Below are 22,001 nucleotides of genomic sequence, written 5' to 3' on the forward strand. Positions count from 1 at the left end.
GTACAGCAATGAAAATTGCATGATTTAAGGCTTAATACCATTTTTCATATGCAGACCAAACACCTATTGACTTTAATGGGGATTGTCTGCATAAAGAGCATGTGCTTAAACCCTTGGGGAATAAATTTGCTATTCAATCTGCAGCTATAGTCAGAATGAGTTTAGGAGGTCAGACCTATATATTTCAAAGTCTAGGACACATATACTCAGCAAAAAGAGGAAAAAATACAAAATACAAACCCATCCTTCAAACACTTCATCCTTGGCTGCTATAGCTAAGGTCCCATAACAAAAGATTTAAGACAAGGATAAGGTAGGATCCTGTTGCCAAGTAAACGTGAAAAGATGGGCAAGTGGTATGATAATTAATTTTGTAGCTGCTACTAAATTGGGAGGTGTTGGCAGTACCTGTGAAGACCAAAAAAAAAAAAATAAAAAAAAAATTATATATATATATATATATATAAAAAATATATATATATATATATATATAAGCAAGACTAGAGGTCAGAAGGGGCTTATATAACATCATGAGACTAAAACTGGGGAGGAAAGTAACAGATCCTCTTGGGGAGAATGATGGGACAACGATTCAGGAAAAAGATAATGATTGTGGAGATAATGGTGGTGATGATGATTTTATAACTATATTCATATATGCTCATAAATATGCATGCATGTATGTATACATACATATACCCAAAATAAGACTTTGTCTAAAGAGAACTCAGCTACAAAGAGTTTGTTCATTTAAATCATATAATCCTAAAAGGTCAGAGCTAGATGAGACACAAAGCATAACAGGGTTACCCATCCATTCATTCAATCGTTCACTCATCAGATATTAGGTATTGTATTTAACTTGTTCATATCACTGTGCTAGATATTATACAAAGTTTAGATAAGATACAACCCCTACCCTTATGCTTACAGTCTATCTAATCCAGTCTAATGGCATCCAAATAACTCTCATATATAATAATCAAGAAAAGTGCATTCAAGAATGCAAAACAAAGTCTGAGGCAGAAGGCTGTTACCAAAGGGGACATTCAGAGACGATTTCATGGAAGAAAATAGCACTTGAGTCAGACTTTCAAGAATGATTAGGAACTCTGAAGTTAAAGAATATGGGAGATAGTTGAGGCCTAGGGAGTACCATGAGCAAACACAGCAAGGAATTTGGGGACATAAGGTAATTCAGGATGGGATTGGGATAGAGAGCTGTAACCCAGAAGACCTTAAGATGAGATGACAGCAAGATAGTATATGATAAATCCAAAAATACCAACATTTGAAACAAGAATTCACTGTTTGACAAAAACTGCTGGGAAAATTGGAAAACAGTATGGAAGAGATAGGTTTAGATCAACATCTCACACTCTACACCAAGATAAATTCAAAATGGGTGAATGACTTAAATATAAAGAAGGAAACTATAAGCAAATTAGGTGAATATTAAACCTGTCAGATCTATGGAAAAGGAAAAAATTTAAGACCAAGCAAGAGATAGAGAATATTGCAATTTAAAATGAATAATTTTGATTATATTAAAAAGGTTTTGTACAAATAAAACCAATGCTACCAAAATTAGAAGGAAAGCAACCAATTGGGAAAAAATCTTTATAACAAAAACTTCTGACAAAGGTCTAATTTCTCAAATTTATAAAATGAGATGAGATTAGAAAGGTGACATGCTGTGGAGAACCTTGACTTTGAATGCCATCCAATGAGTTGGGCACTTTTCTCAGGCAGCAACAAGTAGCTATTAAAGGTTTTTGAGTGGAGGAGTGTAGTGGAAAGACCTACAAATAAAAGAGATTGTTTCAGCAGAAGTGTAAAGAATGGAGGAGAATGGAGGCAGAAGGGCCTGTAAAGTCTCTAATGGTCTGCATGGGTGCTAATGAGGGCCTGCTAGGATGCCACTGCAGTAGAATCAGCGAGGAAGGGTTAGATGGGAGACACATTGCAGAGCTATGATGTACACTAGCGACCTCAAACCCAAATAGAAACAAGGCACAAACTGTGCATACAGATTCCTGTAGGCCTCATATTGACTTAACTTTACAATGTACTATCCAGGGGGCAGCTGAGTAGCTCAGTGGACTGAGAGCCAGGCATAGGGATGGGAGGTCATGGGTTCAAATCTGGCCTCAGACACGTCCTAGCTCTGTGACCCTGAGCAAGTCATTTAACTTCAATTAGCTAGCCCTTACTGCTCTTCTGCCTTGGAAATAATATACAGTATTGATTTTAAGATACAAGGAAAGGTTTTTTTTTAAATAAAAATTTAAAAATGTGGTATCTGTATTTTTGTGTAGTTTTATCTTGGTAAATCGTTTCTAATTCCATTTTAATCTGGTTCAAGAGGTACTTGGTAGTGTTATGGAATGCATGTAACCCTTGAGTCATATGTTTTTGACACCTCTGGTCCACAAGCCTGGGAAACTAACTGTGTATGAGAGGAAAGAGTTAAAAATAAAGAGGAACAGCTAGGTAACAGAGTGGATAGAGAGTGAGACCTAGAGTCAGTAGGATCTGGGTTCAAAAGTGGCCTCAGACATGTACTAGCTGTGTGCCTCTGGGAAGTCACTTAATCCTCATCGTCTAACCTTTACTCCTCTCTTGCCTTGGAACCAATATGCAGTATTAATTTTAAGGCAGAAGGTAAGGGTTTTAAATTTTTTTAATTAAATTTATATTTAAAAAGTGTGATATCTGTATTTTTGTGTATTTTTATCTTGATAAATAGTTCTTAATTCCATTTTAATCTGGTTCAGGAGGTATTCAGCCCTGTTATGGGATGCATGTAGCCCTTGGGCCATGCGTTTTTGACACCTTTGGTCTACAAGACAGGGTAACAAGTAAGCAGTTAAAGATAACTCAAAATTTTAAGCATGAGGAGCAGCTAGGTAACAGAGTGGATAGAGAGTTAGACCTGGAGTCAATAGGATCCAGGTTCAAAAGTGGCCTCAGACACATCCTTAACCCCTATTGCCTAGCACTTGCCTTAGAACTGATACTAAGACTGAAGCCAAGGGTTAAAAAAGATTTTAAGCAGGGGAGAAATGAGCATTGCTGTTGTAGGGGAAAAAAAAACAAAGCAAAACTGTGAAGTCAAAAAGAGGAACAATTGGCAAATTGGAGCCAAAAGAAAAACTAAATTAGACAATGTGAGAGCATAGATCACAGAATGCTGGAATATGGAACACAGAATGTTAAAGCTGGAAGAGCCCTTCGTAACCCCCTAGTTCCGAGGTTCTTTAACAATGGTCCATGAACTTTTTTCTTTTTTAATACTATGATAACCACATTTCGATCTAATTGATTTCTTTTTGTAATCCTTTTGGTATTTTGTTTTATTCATTTAAAAACATTATTATGAGAAGGGTTAGTTGTTGCTGAGCTATGTCTGACTCTTTGAAACCTCACCCTACAGTGTCTTGGAATTTTCTTGGCAAAGATACTAGAATGGTTTGCCATTTTCTTCTCCAGTGGATTAAGGCAATCAGAGGTTAAGTGACTTGCCCAGGGTTACACAGCTGTTATTTTGTTAGTATCTAAGATCAGATTTGAACTCAAGTCTCCCTGACTTCCGGCCCTGCACTCTGCCCACTGAGCCACCTAGACAATTCCAGAGAGGTCAAGTGGTTTACTCAGGGTCACTCAGCTAACTAAAGGCAAAGCCAGGCTCCTCAGTATAGAATGATTTGAGAAGAAATTGAAGAATAGATATGTTGAAACAGCCTCAACTATTGGTAAACAAAAATTAAAACATAAACATATAACAGAAAGTAGAAGGCCTTACTTTCATCAGCCAGTATCCATTGTCAGTTGGAAGGAAAAGAAACTTTACTACTGAAACCAGGAGAACTCAGCCTTAGACACGAATGAGACCAAATGGGTCCAATCCATTCCCCATTATCCAATACCTCCATTTTACAGGTGAGAAAACTATGCCTGGGTCATTTAAGTGATTTGCCCAACGTTACACAGGGAGTAATCATAGGAATCAGGATTTGAACTCACCATACCATACAAACACCTACTGTGAGCAAAGGAGGCACTGGGTTAGATGCTGGGGAAACCAAGGCTAAAACCAAACAGACCTTGTTCTTCAGCAGTTTACTCTCTACTGGCAGATACAACTTGTACAGGTAGATATGGCACAAGGGAAGGACAAAGCACTAACAATAGTGGCTTCACCTCCAGTTCTAGCATTATTAGGATTCTAGAAGTAAAAAATCCATGATGGGAAGGGATTAGCTCAATGCTCATGGAACCTCATGAATCTCACAGTGACAGTGAAAGATAAAACAGGGGCCACATGACTGTGATTTTTAGAAGAGAAGAATTAGACCTAATGTGAGACTACCCTCAGTGATATCATGTAAGATAAAAAGGGAAAATGACTTGACAGAGGGAAGTCTACTCTGTGGTCTTGGACAAGTCACTTCTCTACCTCAGATTTAATCTTCTCTTCTGCAAAATAAGAGAGTTGAACCAGATGTTGACCAAGGTCCCTTCCGAAACTTTATATCCTAACATCATTGGAGCTCTGACATTCTGATACTATAAAACAACAGATGTCAAGAAAATTTGAAATGGATACTGTAGCCTGGTCTATGAGATGACTTAATTTTCCCATTTTTCCAATAAACTAGAATCTCTGGGCATAGTGGATCCTTAATAAATGTATGTTGAATATGATGGAATTAATGAATGAATCAGTCAAAATGAATCAGTCAACCTGAGTCAACAACTCAGGTTGCCTAGAGAAAACACTTTACATTAGTAATGTAGTTGGTTAAATAGGTCAGCAGTTTTCAGTCTGACCTTCTCTTCAAAACTAAATTCTATTGAGGATTATTTTCAACTTTCTTCTTGACTTAAATGGTAACAGAAAAGTTCCATGCTAAAGTGATATTTATCCCCTCTCTCCCTCCCTTCTCAGCACATAAAACTCTTTCATTTTCTCAAAGGCTTTTTGAGGGCCACTAATGAGATCATGTTAGTATTTCCTAATGTAAATTCATTCTTTGTTATTCCTTTGAGAAGAAAATTAGTGAAATGACAGAATTTATTGCAACTGTTAACTGAAATATGATAGTTGTAGTTTTCATATCTTTAATTTTGTAGAGATGTAAACAACAAGTTTGGGGCATATTAAAAATACAGAACACATAGAAAAAGAGCACAACAAAAACATAGAACCAAAGTCTGAGATTAACTGATTTCTACTAACATTTATGGGAAATGGAAGTCAACTTTCCTTATGTTTCACATACACACACACAAAATTATCCAACTTAATCTAAATTTGAGAGAGCTACTCTGGATTTGCTTTGGAGAAAGTTCAGGGAATCACAGAGTGCCGGGACTAAAAAATTTCCTCCTCCTCCTTCTCTTCTTCCTCCTCCTCCTCTTCCTCTTCATTTTAAAGATAAATTAACTGAGTCCCAGAAAATTAAAGTACAGTTATAACAGTCACATAGCTTTGCAGAGCTAGACCTTAAACATCTAGGTTTCTGATGATGATATGATGATGATGGTGATGATAACATTTATATAGTACTTTGATGTTTGCAAAGTACTTTACATTTATCTTATTACAGATGAAAAAACTAAGGATAAGAGTGGTTGAGTGACTTGACACACAGCTAATGTGGGTTTATGGCAGGATTTAAAATCATACTACTTGACTCTAGGCCTAACAACACTCCACCTAGAACCTACTTAGACTGCCTCTGAGTTCACTCGGTAACAAGTCCAGTGCTCTGATTGTTAGTGTCTCCAACCAAAGGAGTCCATACATGTTTATTTTACTTTAAAACTTGTCATTTCAGAAGGCAGCTGGGTGGCTCAGTGAATTGAGAGTCAGGCCTAGAGACAGGAGGTCCTAGGTTCAAATCTGACCTCAGACACTTCCCAGCTGTGTGACTCTGGGCAAGTCACTTAACCCCCATTGCCTAGCCCTTACCACTCTTCTGCCTTGGAGCCAATACACAGTATTGACTCCAAGACAGAAGGTGAGGGTTTTTTAAAAAAAATTAAATGAAATTAAAAAAAAAAAAACTAGTCATTTCACTAAGACTAATTCTATTGGAAGAGTAACTAGCAAATGAATCCATGACATAGAACAGAAGTTGAATTAGCAGTATTTCTTCAAAGAGGTTCATGATATCCACTAAAATTAAGTGATGCATTTTGGGAATATTAGAGATGTAGGTATGGTGATTTCTGAATTTATTATGATAATGCATGTATTTTAGGGAACTGCTGACAAATAATCAATCCCATGAAACCAATTTTTAGTTTATACTTCTATCTTGACTTCTCCTTCCAGAGGTAGTAATTTATAAGATCATCTCTCAGAGTCAACACCACACCAACCAGAAGAGACACTATTTTCTGCCCAATAATTTGTCTGTTTATTTCAATCACTTCCCAGTATTCCTCCCTAGGCAAATCAAAGATTTTTTTTTTTTTAATGTTTAAAATGGCTGAGGGAAGCTAGGTGGCTCAGTGGATAGAGTCAGGTCTGGAGATGTTTGGTCCTGGGTTTCAATATGGCCTCAGGCACTTCCTGGCTAGATGATCTGGGCAAGTCATTCAACCACAGTTGCCTAGCCCCTACAGCTCTTCTGCCTTGGAGGGTTAAAAATAATTTAATGGTACACTTAAGAGAAAGGAAAAAAAAGTTACCTAAAGTCATTAAGACTGATGATTAAAAACCCCATGAACCCACACAAACTGATGCAGAGTGAAATGAGCAGAACCAGGAGAACATTGTATACAGAAAGTGAAACATTGTGGGATGATCAAAAACATAGTAGACTTTGCTACTAATAGCAATGTAGTGATCCAAGACAACCCAGAGGGACATATGAGAAAGGATGCTATCCATATCTAGAGAAAGAACTGAAGGAGTAGAAACACAGAAGAAAAACATAGGATTTATCACTTGTTTATGTGGGTATATGATTTGGGGTTTTGGTTTTTAAAAGATTACTCTATTATAAAAATGAATAATATGTAAATAGGTTTTGAGTGAAAATACATATAAAACCTAGTGGAGTTGCTTATCATCTCTTGTAGTGGGAAGAGAAAAGGGGAGGGAGACAACATGAATCATGTAACCATGAAGAAATATTTTTTAAAAACCATAAAGCCAAAGGTTGTTCAAGACCTATAATGTTAGCAGTCACATATACATGTTGAAGTCGCTCATATCCCAAGTATCACTCTACTGACTTCACTGACCTTCTAAGGGTCTGGGAACTACATAGGTGTGTGGCTGCTGATCTCTCTTTTCTAGGGAATGTCAGATAGACTATGAAACACACATGAAATTATTTGCTACTAAGGGATGTAAAGACCCACAAATGAAGTAACATTCAAGTATGGAAGGTAGAAGAGAAGGGAACGAGCATTTAAATATCTACTAGATACTAGCACTGTGTTAAACACGTTAATAATACTCTCTACTGCTATTATGATCCCCATTTAATAGTGGAGGAAACTGAGGCAGACAGAGGTTAAAAGACTTGCCCATGGTCACATGGTTGGTCAGCATCTGAGACCAAATTTGAACTCAAGACTAATGACTACAGGCCCAGTGCTCCATCTCTTGTACCACTTAGCTGTCTCATTTAAGTAAAATTTAACTGTTTTTCACAGTTGTAGGGTTCATATTATCTAGCTCTGAGACTGTCTTTTACAAGCTGTTCACAGCAGCATTTTTCTCTATAAAGATGGTTTGTCAGGGATAGCTAGATGGCTCCGTAGATAGCCAGGTCTAGAGACAGGAGATCTTGGGTTCAAATGTAGCCTAGGACATTTCCTAGCTGTGTGACCCTGGGCAAGTCTCTACTTGAATCTCTACTGCCTAGTCCTTATTGCTTTTCTTCTTTGGAACCAATATACAATATTGATTCTAGGACAGAAAGTAAGAATTTTTTAAAATTAAAAAAAAAAAAACTTTCTGGATCTCATCCAGTTTATCTGAGGCATAAAAAAAAAAAGTGAAATGAGACTCAAAAGGTAAGTTGGAAAAGGCCTTAAATGCCAACCTAAAGAATTGGTATTTTGTCCTGTAAGGCAGTGGAAAGCCACTCATGATGGATTTTTGACTGCTAGAGTGACATCATGAGATGTGTACATAAGGATCATTTTGGCAACTGTGTGAAGTTGAACCTGAAGGAGCAAGAGGTAGCTTCAACTTTCAAGGCCAGTTCTTATCATCATTCATAAAAAGCTAAACTTTTCTATGTCATTTGGTAGTTTTCAGTCTTGCTTACTAAAGAAATGATAAATTAGTTTGTATTTTGAAATAATAAAGAAAACAACTAAACATCAATGCCTGTGTTCAGCAATGGACATCTTGGAATTAGACAAAATAAACATCAGAATCAGGAATGCAACATGAGGCAAGAGAAATGTGATGTACAAAGGAAAGACCTGGAGAAGAGATACTAGGTAGAGACTGCGTTGAATGGGCAAATAAATTGTGGGAAGGAAAATAAGTATTGGGGTTGATGCTTAAAGCTACTTCTGAGAGAAGATCCTATGAAGACTATCCCTGGAAAGGGAGAAATCAAGATGAAAGTAAGGACCAGAAATCATACTATTTCCTTGGCTCCATGAATTATTTGGAAAGTGTTCCATAAACCACTTTCATGATCAGGGTGACTCGAGAAAACATTACCCTACACTTCCCCAATGTTTTTTATCAAAAAGAGCATCATTTAATTTCATAGTTTTCTCTCTATGAAACTCATTCTAAAACCTAGAATCTCTTGCAAAGAATGACTCTTTGAGCTTTTCAGTTGACCCAAAACTTTATTTGCCCAAAACACAAATTATCAGAAACATATACTCAGAGTCCTTTCTTTGAAAGAACAGAAAGGACAGCTCATTTTCAGAAATTTGCAAATTAAGTTAACTCTAATTGGCCAAAAAAAGGAGGAACATTTTATTAAAAATTAGTAGGTTGAGATTTATGAGTTATATTTCATGAGGACATTATCTTCCTAAAACACTTCTTTTAGTAAAAATCTATGACAATGATTATTAACCTGAGCTCATTTTAAAGAATGCACAGAAAATATCCCTCTATATCCCTAACAAGTGGTCATCTAGCTTTTGCTTTAATTTAATAAAAAAATATATAGCAATTTGAGATCTGTAAAGTGTTTTACAGGTATCTCATTTTGTCTTCCCAACTACCCTGGAAGGCAAATGTTGTTATCCTAATTTTATAGGATGAGGAAACTGAGGCAGAGAGAGGTTAGGTGATTTGCCCAAGGTCATACAACTAGTATTCTGAGGCACAATTTGAACTCAACTCTGACAGTCCAAAGCTTTATCCAGTATATCATTTTACTGCCTCTTTAAGATGGCAACTTACTCAGGCAGTTCATTCCACTTTTGGGCAACCCTAATTGTTTAAGTTTTTCTTTAGGGGCAGCTAGGTGGCAAGGTAAATAGAGCACCAGACCTGGAGTCAGGAGGATCTGGGTTCAAATCTCCTAGCTGTATGACTTAGGACAAATCATTTAACCCAGATTGCCTAGTCCTTATTGTTTCTCTATCTTAGAATTGATACTGATAGAAGGTTTGGGGGGGGGGGGGAATAAAAGCTTTTCTTTCCACTAAGCACAAAATCTTCCTTTATGCAATTTAGACTTTGATAATTAAAGCTACTGAATCATAATATGTTTAGTTTTAGTTTTCATTACCCAAACTACAAGAATAGAAAAACCAGAAGAGTCTTCTCCAGATTTCTTGTTACAAAAAATAAAGACCACAGTGTCTTAAAAACTTCTTGCTTCATAGTTATCAGAAAATTCAATTCTACTCTTCACAAATGGTCATTCCTTTCAGGGAGCATGCCTCGTATCACATGTGTTGTCCCTAGAGTTGGGCCCTTTCCATGGAACTTCTTGAAAGAAGGTATGTAAAACCAGAGTTAGACCCCATGTGCCTCCTCTCTCCTACCCCTCCCACCTCCATTATGGGGGAGGAGGGAGGTGGGCTCTATTGAAAAGGATGGGACTTTGACTAGTAAGAGCTATTCATTCAGCAAACTTCCGAGGAAGAGACAATTCTTCTAAATGTGTAACTTGGAACTCTGACAAGTATCCTTTGGGCATCTCCAAAGGAGGGAAAAGAATTTCTTCTTGTCCTCTCAGAAACCAGATAGTATGCATTTGTCTATGAACTTGAGACTGGATCTCTAGAATTTAGCAGCCTCTTCTGCTTTGTGTTTCTTTCTCTGAGTACAGTTGACCAAATAATGATTTTGAGGGATTTTTAAACCAATGGTTGCTTTAGGAGTTTTGGAATTTCTAGATTTTGTTATTAGAGCCAGCTGCCCTGTGGAAGGTGTTTCCTGCAGCTACTACAATGCTTCTTGGAAGAAAAAATGTCCACTGAGGGAAGAATAGACAAAGCCATGCTTTGGCCTATCAGAAGACAAAGACATTTTAAAAATCTTTTAAGCAGTTTTAGATAGTTCAAAGCTAAGGTGAAAGTGAAATGCCTGTTCCTGTCTTAACTATCTGTGTGATGCTTTAAGGATTTATCAGTGCATGTTATGAGTCTGTTGTGTTTAAATATTTCTTTTGAGGTGGAAAAATTAAATAGATATCCTATACCTGATTAATCTAATTTGTTCACAAATATCTTTTTATAATGGACCCTTCCCTATAAGTCTCTCTTGGGGAAATAAGTCAAATCTAAGCTTTGTTGAAAATGTTGCCCCCTCTAGAGTTCTATTCTGGGATTAGAGGGCATCAAGAATGAGTCTAAGAATGTGAGAATAACTTGCCTTATTTTCTGAGGGAGGGGCCATAGGACTGACCTGGTCTCTAGCTAGAGAAGCTTTAGTTGGAAAGGGCAACTAATGCCATGGGCCACTGGGTCTATTAAAATAAATATCAGGAGAGGCTTTGAGTCATCAATTTTCTTTACTCCCTACCTTCAGGCAGGTGAATATGTAATCCACCTAAAACAGATAGTCAAAAGTCAAATTTCAAATTCTTAAAAGGATATAAACTTATTTGAATCACTTTGAAATGGAGAGATTGCTATCTTCCATCATTACAATCTAAGTGTGTTGCAAAACAAAGATCAATGGACTCAGAGTTAGGAGACCTGGGGTCTAGGCCAAGCTCTGCCAGTGCTAACTCACTCTACTTTGGGCAATTGTCTTCCCTTCTCTGAGCCTCCGTTTCCTCAAGAGTAAAATGAGGAGGGGGTTGACCTAAATAATCTTTCAGGTCCTTTTTGGTTCTAAATTCTGGATGAGATAATTTAGAAACAATCAACGCTACTGCAAGCAGGTTGTACATTTCAAACTGCCAGTGTCCATAAATTTGCCTCTCTTGGGGATCAAACTTAAATGCATACAGAAACTATTCATGAATAAAGCAAATGAATCTTTTTTATGAGACAGTCTATCTTTCACTCACCTGGCTATCCTTTCCCACTGTGAATACCTAGAGTATCAAAGATTTCCCACACTGCATTATTTCTTACCAGAACCTGGTAACCCTTTGGTGGTTAGCAGGTAACATGACCTACCGTCCATATCCTTTTCAAAAAATGGCCGAATGGATTCTCCAACAGTCGTATTTTTTGCAACTTCTTCTTTCAGCAGGTGCCCACAGGAGACTGAGGGAAGAGAGGAACAGAAAGACATAGGTTAAATTTTAAATAAGATGGGAGGAAGAGAAAAATAAGCCCCAAAGCTGCATGATAGAAAAAGGTTACTGCAGACGGCAAAAAATAAAAGGGCTTTTCTGTATGAGGGTATGGCCAAGCAAAAACAAATACCATACAGAAGTTGAGTAGCAAGGGCTGTGAAATGAAAAGGAATGCATTTGGCTAAGAACATATTAAAAATGGAAGGTAAGAAAAAAGACGTTAATAAGATATGTCACCAAAATTGGAAATCCGGGAGGGCCTAGTTTAAACTCAGAATTTACTGAACAAAATTGATACTCTCTGACTTAGTGGCAACAAAAAAATCTAGTCCAGAAACAACTATGCACAGTTCTGAAAGATGGGTCCCAGGTATTCTTGTGTCTACGTTATTATGTACAAACTATAGGTCCACGATTGCCAGGAAGTATTGATTGCTGGTTCTGAGGACACTACTTTCCATTGGCAAATCACTTCTGGGTCAGGGTGGTCCCTAGTAAGTAATTTTCAAAATATGGCTTGTGTGGTCATGTTTACACTGTTAACATTTATCAATGTAATATCATCTTTAGGAGCAAAGCTTACTGTGCTATTAAATCATGCTACTCGGTTTTCACATTAGTTGCTATTTACATAGTCTAATCTTCTTACTTTTACCAATAATGCATTTTACAATCCAACCTGAAGCAGATAGTACTCATGAAATTACATGCAAAAAGACTGAGGACTACTTTACCAACAAAATTAGTTACCTGTTATTTTCTTCATCATGAATATGTAATTATAAATAACAAATTATTCTGTCCAAAGTAAATGCATTACAAAAACATACTTAACTAATTATCATTTATTAAGTATCAATTAACACTTATTAATTATTAACACTTATTAATTATTAATATTTATTAACTTAATTGATTAATATTTCTTAATATTAATTAACTTAATTAATATTAACGAAAAATATATTTCAGGATCTTATTTCATCACGGAAACTCTAGAAGTGTGGAAGGAAAAAAAAACAAGAAAAGATATATAACAAAGAAGAGAAAGAGGCCAAATCACTTATAAAAGAAGGCTCGGGATAGAGTTGGATGAGTATCAAGGTTCAGAGACTTGGGCTCCACCACTGACTGTTATGAAGTTGGGTAAGCTTCACAACTCATCTTTCTCGTCTTCAAATGAAGAGTTTGGATATAGACGATCTCCCAGGTCCCTTACAACTTTAGAAGCCTGTGCTTCTGTGGCTTTTTATAATCGGGATACAAGTTCATAGCTGCAATTTTTACAGCAACATCAGGCAAGATGCTAGAAAAAGGACTCGTTTTCAGCTCAGGTCCACTCTCTCTCCTAAGACGATGCCCTTCGTGTTTCAGTTTCAAATCCTTTTGTTTTATGTCTTGTACTTGTACCCAGTACCCACAAGATAACAATATTAACCACATAAAAATATTCGAATTTTAGAAGCAGTGTCTAAAGAAGACTTCTGAGCTGTTATCTTCTCCATCTACCCACTTCTCATCTGATGTTCTAAAAGCCAGAAGTCACTCAATACATCTAGATGAACTAGAAGTCTGTTTTAACCCTTATCTTCTATTTTACAAACACATTTGTATAATGGTTCCAAGGCAGAACAGTAAGGCTAGACAATGGGACTTAAGTGACTTGCCCAGAGCCACACAGATTGGAACCCCAGGATGACCTGTCTCTAGGCCTGGCTCTCAATCCATTGAGCTACCCTACCTAGCTGCCCCCAATTTCCTTAGATTTTAAGGAAATTTTTTGTGATTTGGTAGCTAATATGTATATGTCAGGAGAAAAGTCAGGGAATGGCACAGAAGACAAAGGGACTGGCACAGAAGACAAAGCTTTCGCCACTTCAGGCACACACACACACACTCACTCACACATACACACACACACACACACACACATATACACACACTCACAATCCGCTTAACTTGCTGTGTCAATTTTGTGTCTCAGCATAGAAATTCTGAAAAGGCCCTAGTTTACCAACCCAAATCTTAGCTAGCTGAACTGAACTGTATTTACTTAAGTTGTCTTAAGTTGATTGAGGACAGCTCTGTAGATTATCAAATATTTTAAATGCAAGTCTTTAATTGTCCAAGATAACAAAAAGACTTCCATTCTTACACATTCTCAAGAAATAACAACATGAAAAGGAAAATTTACAATTGGTCATTTTTAGCTTCTTTTTTAGAAACATCTCACCAGTTAAGTTTATTTCTATGCAGTTAGTTTATGGGGAAAGAATTTAAATAAAAACATTACTGAAAGAAATATACAGCATTAGGAAAAAATAAAGCAGAGTGATAATTACTTAAGGATAAACTAACATTTCATTAATCTACACATTTTTAAAAATCTAGCACGATTTGTGTTTTGTTTATCAGATCTTCATTCTGTTGTTAATGTATTTGCTATAATAACTCTGCACAGGTGCAGGCATAATAATACATACAGATTACAAAAGCATCTTTAAACCAAGGAAAACTGCATTTCCTATTCATTTGTGACAAAGTGTCAATATACTATTAATTACAACTAGGAGATTAGTAATAAAAAAATCTTACAAGGCTGATTATATAAGCAAAGGAAATAGAGGAAATATCATCTAGACAAATCTAGCTTATACAAACCAACAACCTATTACTGTAAAAAGAAAAAGCCAAAATTTTGGCCAGAATATGTACATTTACTAATCAAATATAATGGATAACTGATCAGTCATTCATTTTATACATGTAAAAACAGAGACATTAACCTGGGTTATTCTCAATAACTTTGGTGTGTAAAGCAAAAGAAACTGAGTGTTTAAATGTTTTATTAACTGAAAGATCCACTAGAAACTTCCAATAGTTGAAAGTGGGGTAGGGGAGACAGGGTGTAACTTTACCTATTTTCTTTAAAAATAAAATGGAGGTTGCTTCAGCATTGCAAAGAGTTTGAGGCAGGGCCTTTAACTCTCACCAACTACACTGCCCTGTCTGGTGCTATTTCCTCTGACTTTCAAATCCTTTATGCTTTTTAACACATGCTGGCATCTAATGCCACCTGGGACCACCCTGTGAAAGGCCGGGAGAGCTCATTTCAATATCTTCTCTCCTTCTGGTGAAATATTTATTGAAATGGTATACAGCAAAAAGTCTCCATCCAGTTCAAAAATTGTTGGCCTGTAAACACCACCCTGGGCTGAGGTTGTTGCATGACACCAGAAATAAGTAAATAAAAAGTGAGCCCACATTATGCAAGGTCCACAGTTTCGATGGAGAATTCAAAGTGTGAGGGCATCTCTAGTGTATAACACACACACACACACACACAAACAAACAAACTGCCACTCAAAAGGGCATTAAAATGATGACTTGAAAAATGTTCTAACTGATCTGGACCTGGATATATGGTTTTATTTGGTTGATATTTTTATAGCAATATCTTTTCAGAGGAAAAAGTTATTCTGGAGTGATAGACTAACTGAAAAAAATTTATGAACAAGGAGCAGGAAAGAAAAAAGAAACATGTTCCCCTCTTGGAAAAAAAAAGAAAGGCAATGAATGGGACATATTTGCTGGGAACTTACCATTGATAATGCCATATTTCTGAGCAAGGAGAGCTGCCTGTAGACTTTTCCCACTGCCTGTGGGTCCACAAAGCAAAATCTTTGGAGTGAAAGGAGCATTCGATCGATGTTGGCTTTGGACATAGGTCAGAGCTGGAGAGAAAGGATATAGGGATAATAAATTCAAGGTCCCAAATAAAAAGAAACCAACTTCCCACACCTTTGCTTAATGGAAACAATTATTCCTTTCTTTTGTAACACCATGGAAGCTCTGTCTCTCTGCTGAGTAGCCACCAGAGCAGCAGGGGAAAGTAATTATATTTCAGGGACGCTGCCCTCCATGGAAGGACTTAGGAAAGGCAGAGGGGTGAGGAAGGGAGCAATTAATTTCAGGAGAAGCCACAGACGCACCTGAGCACTGCCCGACAATCTCTATAAAATACAGTGGCTTCCATGGGCTATTCTTTCCCCCATGTTCAAAATACTTGTTATTGGTATGCAGGCTGTACATGAATAACATCACACGGTGATTACTCAAAAATCAAACAGGATTGTGAACTTCCTCATACATTATTGTTATTGTTGTTATTATTATTAATTCTTATCATTAGCCTGAAAAGGAGTGGGTGGTAGGAAGCCCCCAGACTGATTTTGTTCTGTCTTGTCAGACTGCTTTTGATTTCTACTGATCATGCCTAGTATTAGATGGAGGGTTCTAATAAATTTATTAGTCCGAGGGCCTATCTCCTGGGAACTTCTAAAGGACGGCAGGATTTGTGAAGAATAATCCGTACAGCTGCACTCCAGTGACACAAACTTTGCTGCAGGTCCCCAAAGAGACGATGATCAAATAGGTCAGGGAGAAGGTGGGGTTTAGCTCCACAGGACTGACTAGGGTGTGCATGGCATTTGATGAACAAAGAGAAATGGAAACACGGAGGTGAGGTACTCCTGGAAATGAGGTGACTAACACAGCAGCGTGCTTCAGGGGCCGGGGAGTCATGAGAGAAAACAACGGACCACCAGAGACCAGAGGGATGAGAACCCGAGGAAGAGAGCCAGGCTCATGGGCCCAATGAGAAGGCAGACCCTTTGGAGATCTAACAGCAGACATTTTAAAAGCTTGCAGCCCCCCCTGTTGAAACCGGAAGCCTCTCTCCTAGCCAGGCCTTCGGAGGGAACTTTGGCTTTGAGGTCTGGAAAGGCAATCAGATTGCAAGACTGTGTATAAGAATAAGAGTCTGGTCCCAGAAAAGCTTCTTTCCATGACCCTTCTAAATGGAATTTCTGGATTCTCCCCTGGTAAAGGACTATAAGGAGGAGGTGCAGATGCCCCTGATTTCAGGAAATAGGGCACTTCAAAAGGGAGGGACTGTTACCTAATATTGAAATGGTGGGTATTTCATAGTTGACGGTCTTCACAGGCCCACAGAACCTGGATGGGGACTCAGCCTGAAACTGAGCTCTCAGAACGTTACCACAGAATAAAGTCAGAACATAAAACATTCGAAATGGAAGAGACTTTCAACCATAGATTGTTAAAATACAGAATAATGCATCTGGAAGAGTCTAGGGATAAGGAATGTTAGAACGCAATAACTAGCTGAGACTCTAGTCCATAGGATGTTAGAACATAAATCATTAGAGCTGGAAGGAACCTTAAATCATAGCATGGCAGAGTTGGAGGAAATCTCGAAAAACCTTAAAGGGTAAACCCTATTGATGGGTAAACTGAGGCCCAGAGACATGCTGTGAATTGTCAGGGTCACATAGCTAGAAACCTCAGAGACAGAGTAGAACTGACACTCTTCACTGCCTGCTGTCACTCCTCTAATAAGGAAAAGCTTGCCAAAGAAGATTCTTTAACTTCAATCCCTTTTACAAACCAAAATGCCTAAAAGCATACACACTACAGGCAAAGCAGGCTGCTTACAAATGGTGCTTAATTTACAGTAAATAACTAAGTTAATTAGAAATAATGATCCCCCAGACAATCTCAACATCTAATTATTCTTTTTAAAATATCTGCCTGGTTGATGCACTGCAAAGAGGAGGGGGAAAAACAAACTAGAGATTATTTTTTATTCCAATTTTCAATTTATCTCTCTACATTATTCATTAATAATAATTAATATTCAGACATTCACATTTTTATTTACAATTTGAAGCATGAATTCTTTATGAACAATCATATGAACTTTTAAATTTAATTAAGTAATTTGGAAGTAATTAATGTATAAATTCAGAATCGTGGCACAATATAACTTCTTGGCTGTTTATCTTAAAAGTACAGTGCTCATTATTAAAGATCCTTTTGTGATGCAAAATAACTAGAAAATTATAAGTAATCACAAGACTGGGATTTTTTAAAGAGTAGTATTCTCTGGACTTTCAACTCCTGGGTGTTTTTTCTTCTTCAATTTCAGAATACAGGATTATACCTCAGTTATTGCTTAAGTAAAAATCAACCTTCAGAAAACTCCTCCATACAAAGTCAGCTTACTCACCCCACTCCCTCATATAGTAGCTCTTCTTCAATGAGTTGCCCCAAAGATGGCTAGCAAGGCTATGTCTACATGGGTAACAGGATCAAGGGTTATTGCTTATGGGTGTCTGACCTGGATAATTCAATCCCTCAAAACCTAAATGTCCTTTTCTTCAAGAGGTATATTCAGATAATTGCCTCAGTTTTCTGTTTTGCTCTGTCTGTGTTGACAGATTACATACAGACACTCCTCAGGTATCCAGTACCTTTAGGAAACAAGTAATATGAATTTTAAGTGTTAATCCTTTGAGATGGAAATCTTTCTAAAACATAATACATTCTTTCTTGAATATTTAAATAAGATTATTGAACATAATCTTACTTTTCCCCTATAATTTATAATAACATTATATGATATGGATGACATTAATAATCATTAATGACAGCAATTATTGAACTACCTACACTGTAGATACAGAGATATTGCTCAGGGACCTATTAAAGTGAACAAAGCTCCTTGCTCCCAAATTAAATCACCTCAAATTTTTTGAGATGTTGAGTCTACTTTTTATAGTTTTTCTGGTCTACTCCTTCACTATTATTTATTTTTATTTTTTGAAAACCCTTATGTTCTGTCTTAGAATCAACACTGTGTGTTGGTTCCAAGGTGGAAGAATGGTAAGAGCTAAATAATGGGGATTGGAAGTGTCTGAGGTCAAATATGAACCCAAGATCTCCAAAACCCTAGGTCGTCTCCTAGGCATTGATCTCAATCCACTGAGCCACCTAACCATGCCCTATAGTTTCTTTTTAAAAAAATTTTTTTAATTAACAAGTCTGTATTTTCTCTTCTTCTCCTATCCCTCATTGGGAAAAAAAAGAAAAAAAATTAAAGTTATGTAACACTTCCCATGTTGGTCCCATCCAAAAATGTTATGTTTTATTTCACATCTCCTTGCCAGTAGCTTGGTGGCACATATAATCACTGGAATTCTGGAACTATGGTTAGACCTTGCACTGATCAGAGTTCTTAAATTTTTTGAATTTGTTCCTTTTTTACATTACTGTTATTGTAGAAATTCTTCTGATTCTGTTCACTTCACTCTATATCACTTTATCTGAGTTTTCCCAGGTTTCTACAAAACTATCCCTTCCATCAATTCTTATGGCACAATGGTATTGTTGCATTCAGATGTCATCATTTGTTTAGTCATTTCCCACCCCATTACTTTCTAGTAATTTGCCAGTATAAAAAATAGTTTTTTTAAGTATTTTTGTCCAGGTTAGTCCTTTTCCTCTTTCTTTGATCTCTTTAGGGAATAGACCTTATAAGGATATAAAGTCAAAGGGTTTTTTGGAGGCATAGTTACAAATTGCTTTCAAAATGACTGAGTCATTTCACAGCCACAAGGAGTACATAAGAAGGCCTTTTTCCTGAAGCCCCTCCATCATATGTCATTTTTCTCTTTTGTCATTTTTACAATATGATGGATATAAGGTGGGATTCTGAAGTTACTTTAATTTATATTTCTCTAATTTTTAATGATATGGAGCATTTTTTATATGACTTGATGACTTGGATTTCTTCCTCTGAAAAGTACATATTCATAACTTTGGATCATTTGTCAGTTGAGAAATGATACTTCCTATAAATTTGAAGCAATTCATTATATATCTTGGAATTGAGATCTTTGTCAGAAAAACCTACTGCAAAGAATTTTTCCCAACAATTTGTTTCCCTTCTAATTTTATCTGATTTAGTTTTGTTTGCATATTCTTTAAAATTTTATAGTCAGAATTGCTTATTTTTCCTTTTTGTTCCCCTATTTGGTCATGAATTCTTCTCTTTTCCAAATATTTGAAAGGAAATTTCTTCTTTGTTCCTCTCATTTATTATGATGTGACCTTTGGTATTCAAGTCATATGTACATATTGAGTATATCTTACATAAGGCATGTCATGATCATTTTTTGTTATTGTTAGTGTGTCTGCCTTCTCTCCAATCAATCAACAAACATTTATTAAGTACCTTACATTTGCCAGGGACTGTGCTGAGCATTAGGGATACAATAAAATGCAGAAGACAGTTCCTGCCCTCAAGTAGCTGAGATGGATATAATGCATATAGCAGCCTCAATAGCCTCAGGAGTTATTGTTATAAAGACACTGAATGGGTATTTATTTTGATGATCAACTCTGAAATATTTCAAATGATATCATGAATTTATATTTACCCTGGTAGAAGACATCCACACAAGGCTAGTCAGAACTAATAGCCATCACAATTTTAGGATAAAATGAGAAAATCTTATTAATGTTTTTATGATTCTCCATTAGCCTCTTGACCATTTCCTGACATCCCGTTGATCTTCTTGGCTCAAATCTGGTATTTCAGAGATGTAGGGAGCTTCTCTGACAGAGGCCTCCTTTTCCAGTGTCAATCTAGAAGTGTTCTACTTATAGTCCTGGAGAGTTGCTTGGGAGTATTGACTTACCCAGGGTCACAGAGCCAGAATATCCAAGAGTTTGCACTTGACTCCAAAGTGGGCTTCTCTCTCTATCATGCAATAATTCCTCTCCAGCAACCCTTCATATTCCCTCCTATTTTGAAGTTTCAAATTGGCTTTTGTCTAAAAGACCTTAAAACTGCACATAAAGGGTAGCTAGGTAGCATAGTAGAAAAAGGGCCAGACCTGGAGTCAGGAAGACCTGGGTTCAAATGAGGCTTCCGGCACTTCCTTAAGTCACTTAACCTCTGTTGCAATAGCCCTTGCCTTTTATTTTTTAAGTTATTTTATTTTCCCAATGACATGTAATAACAATTTTCCTCATATATTTTCTAAAGTTATAAGATCCTGATTGTCTCCTTCACTGCTCTGGGAGATGGTAAGCAATTTGATCTGGTTTGTGCATGTATTATCATGCAAAACATATTTCCATATTGGTCATTGTTGTAAGAGTATACTCAAAGAAAACTAAAACCCTAAAATAAAAACACAAATAAACTAGAGTGAAAAATATCATGCTTTGAGCTGCATTCTGACTCTAACAGTTCTTTCTCTGGATATGGACAGCATTCTTTATCCCTCAGAATTGTCCTCTATCACTATAATGTTGAGAGTAGCTGAGTCTTTCACAGTTGAACATTCTACAATATGGTTATTTCTATGTACAATATTCTCCTGGTTCTGCTTACTTCACTCTGCATCAGTTCATGTAGGTCTTTCCTAGTTCTTTCTAAAATCATCCTATTCATCATTCCTTATTGGCACAAGAGTATTCCTTCATCAACATGTACCACAATTTGTTCAGCTATTCCCCATTTGATGGACATCCTCTCAATTTCTAATTCTTTGCTACCACAAAATGAACTGCTATAAATACTTTTGTACAAGGAGGTCCTTTCCTCTAACCTTTGCCCTTCTGTTTTAGAGTTGTTACTAAGACAGAAGACAGAAAGGGTTAAAAAAAAAAGAATTGCGTGTAAAATAAAAGGAAACAGCTCCAACTCAGGGCCTAACAACTTTTCTTTGAGAAAAGTGAACTAGTTTTTTGGATTTTGTGAAACCTTTTTTTTTATCTAGTGTTTTATCATAGTAAATATATTTTTTGTTAAAAAAGACTATGTTAGCTGAGCCTAATCTTTTTGGTGTATCCTATAGAGCAGTGTTGGCAAAGCCATGGCACACCTGCAGAGCCAGCATTAGGGGGAGCTGCTCCATTCTCCCCCTTCCCAACGCCAGAGGACATTTTCTGTATGTCTCACCCTCTGTCCAGCCACCTAAAGCAAGCATTTTCTCCCTCAGCACTCTTTGTGGGTGTGGGGACTCAGAGACAGCTTGAATTTGCCCTCTGGGCACTCGAACTGAGGAAAGGTTTGCCAACCCCACTATAGAGGATAGACACTTTTTTTTTTTAACCCTTAGCTTCTCTTAGAATCAATAATGTATATTAGGTCCAAGTAGAAGAATGGTAAGGGTTAAGTGACTTGCCCAGGGTCACATGGTAGAAAGGCTTCTAAGTAAGGACCCTCTCAATGGGCTGTCTACTTTCTGAGGGCTCATCCCAATGGTACACAGAAGTTTATTACAGGAAGATAGTCTATGAGGCAATTTTTTTTGGCCCAAGAAACTCATAAACTGTCTACCAAGGCCCAATAGGATTGTGATCAATGTCAGTGGAGTGAGGATACATCCATCCTGACAAATCACAAATCTCTAGAGATGCCTC

The 22,001-nt window shown here is 36.9% G+C and overlaps 1 protein-coding gene across 4 annotated transcripts in view; it reads right to left on the reverse strand.

Moving 5' to 3' along the window:
• Nucleotides 1–22,001, reverse strand: part of AK8 (adenylate kinase 8) — a 175,311-nt gene that overhangs the window by 75,480 nt on the left and 77,830 nt on the right. For all 4 annotated transcript variants that reach the window (XM_003339637.4, XM_056812628.1, XM_056812630.1 and 1 more), the window contains 2 exons: nt 15,308–15,439; nt 11,584–11,673 (listed from right to left, as the gene is read on the reverse strand). In XM_003339637.4, coding sequence (XP_003339685.2) covers nt 11,584–11,673; nt 15,308–15,439 — 222 coding nt within the window. The remainder of the gene's footprint in view (nt 1–11,583; nt 11,674–15,307; nt 15,440–22,001) is intronic.

This window comes from Monodelphis domestica, chromosome 1, assembly GCF_027887165.1.
Source record: "Monodelphis domestica isolate mMonDom1 chromosome 1, mMonDom1.pri, whole genome shotgun sequence".
Classification (NCBI taxonomy): Eukaryota; Metazoa; Chordata; class Mammalia; order Didelphimorphia; family Didelphidae; genus Monodelphis; species Monodelphis domestica.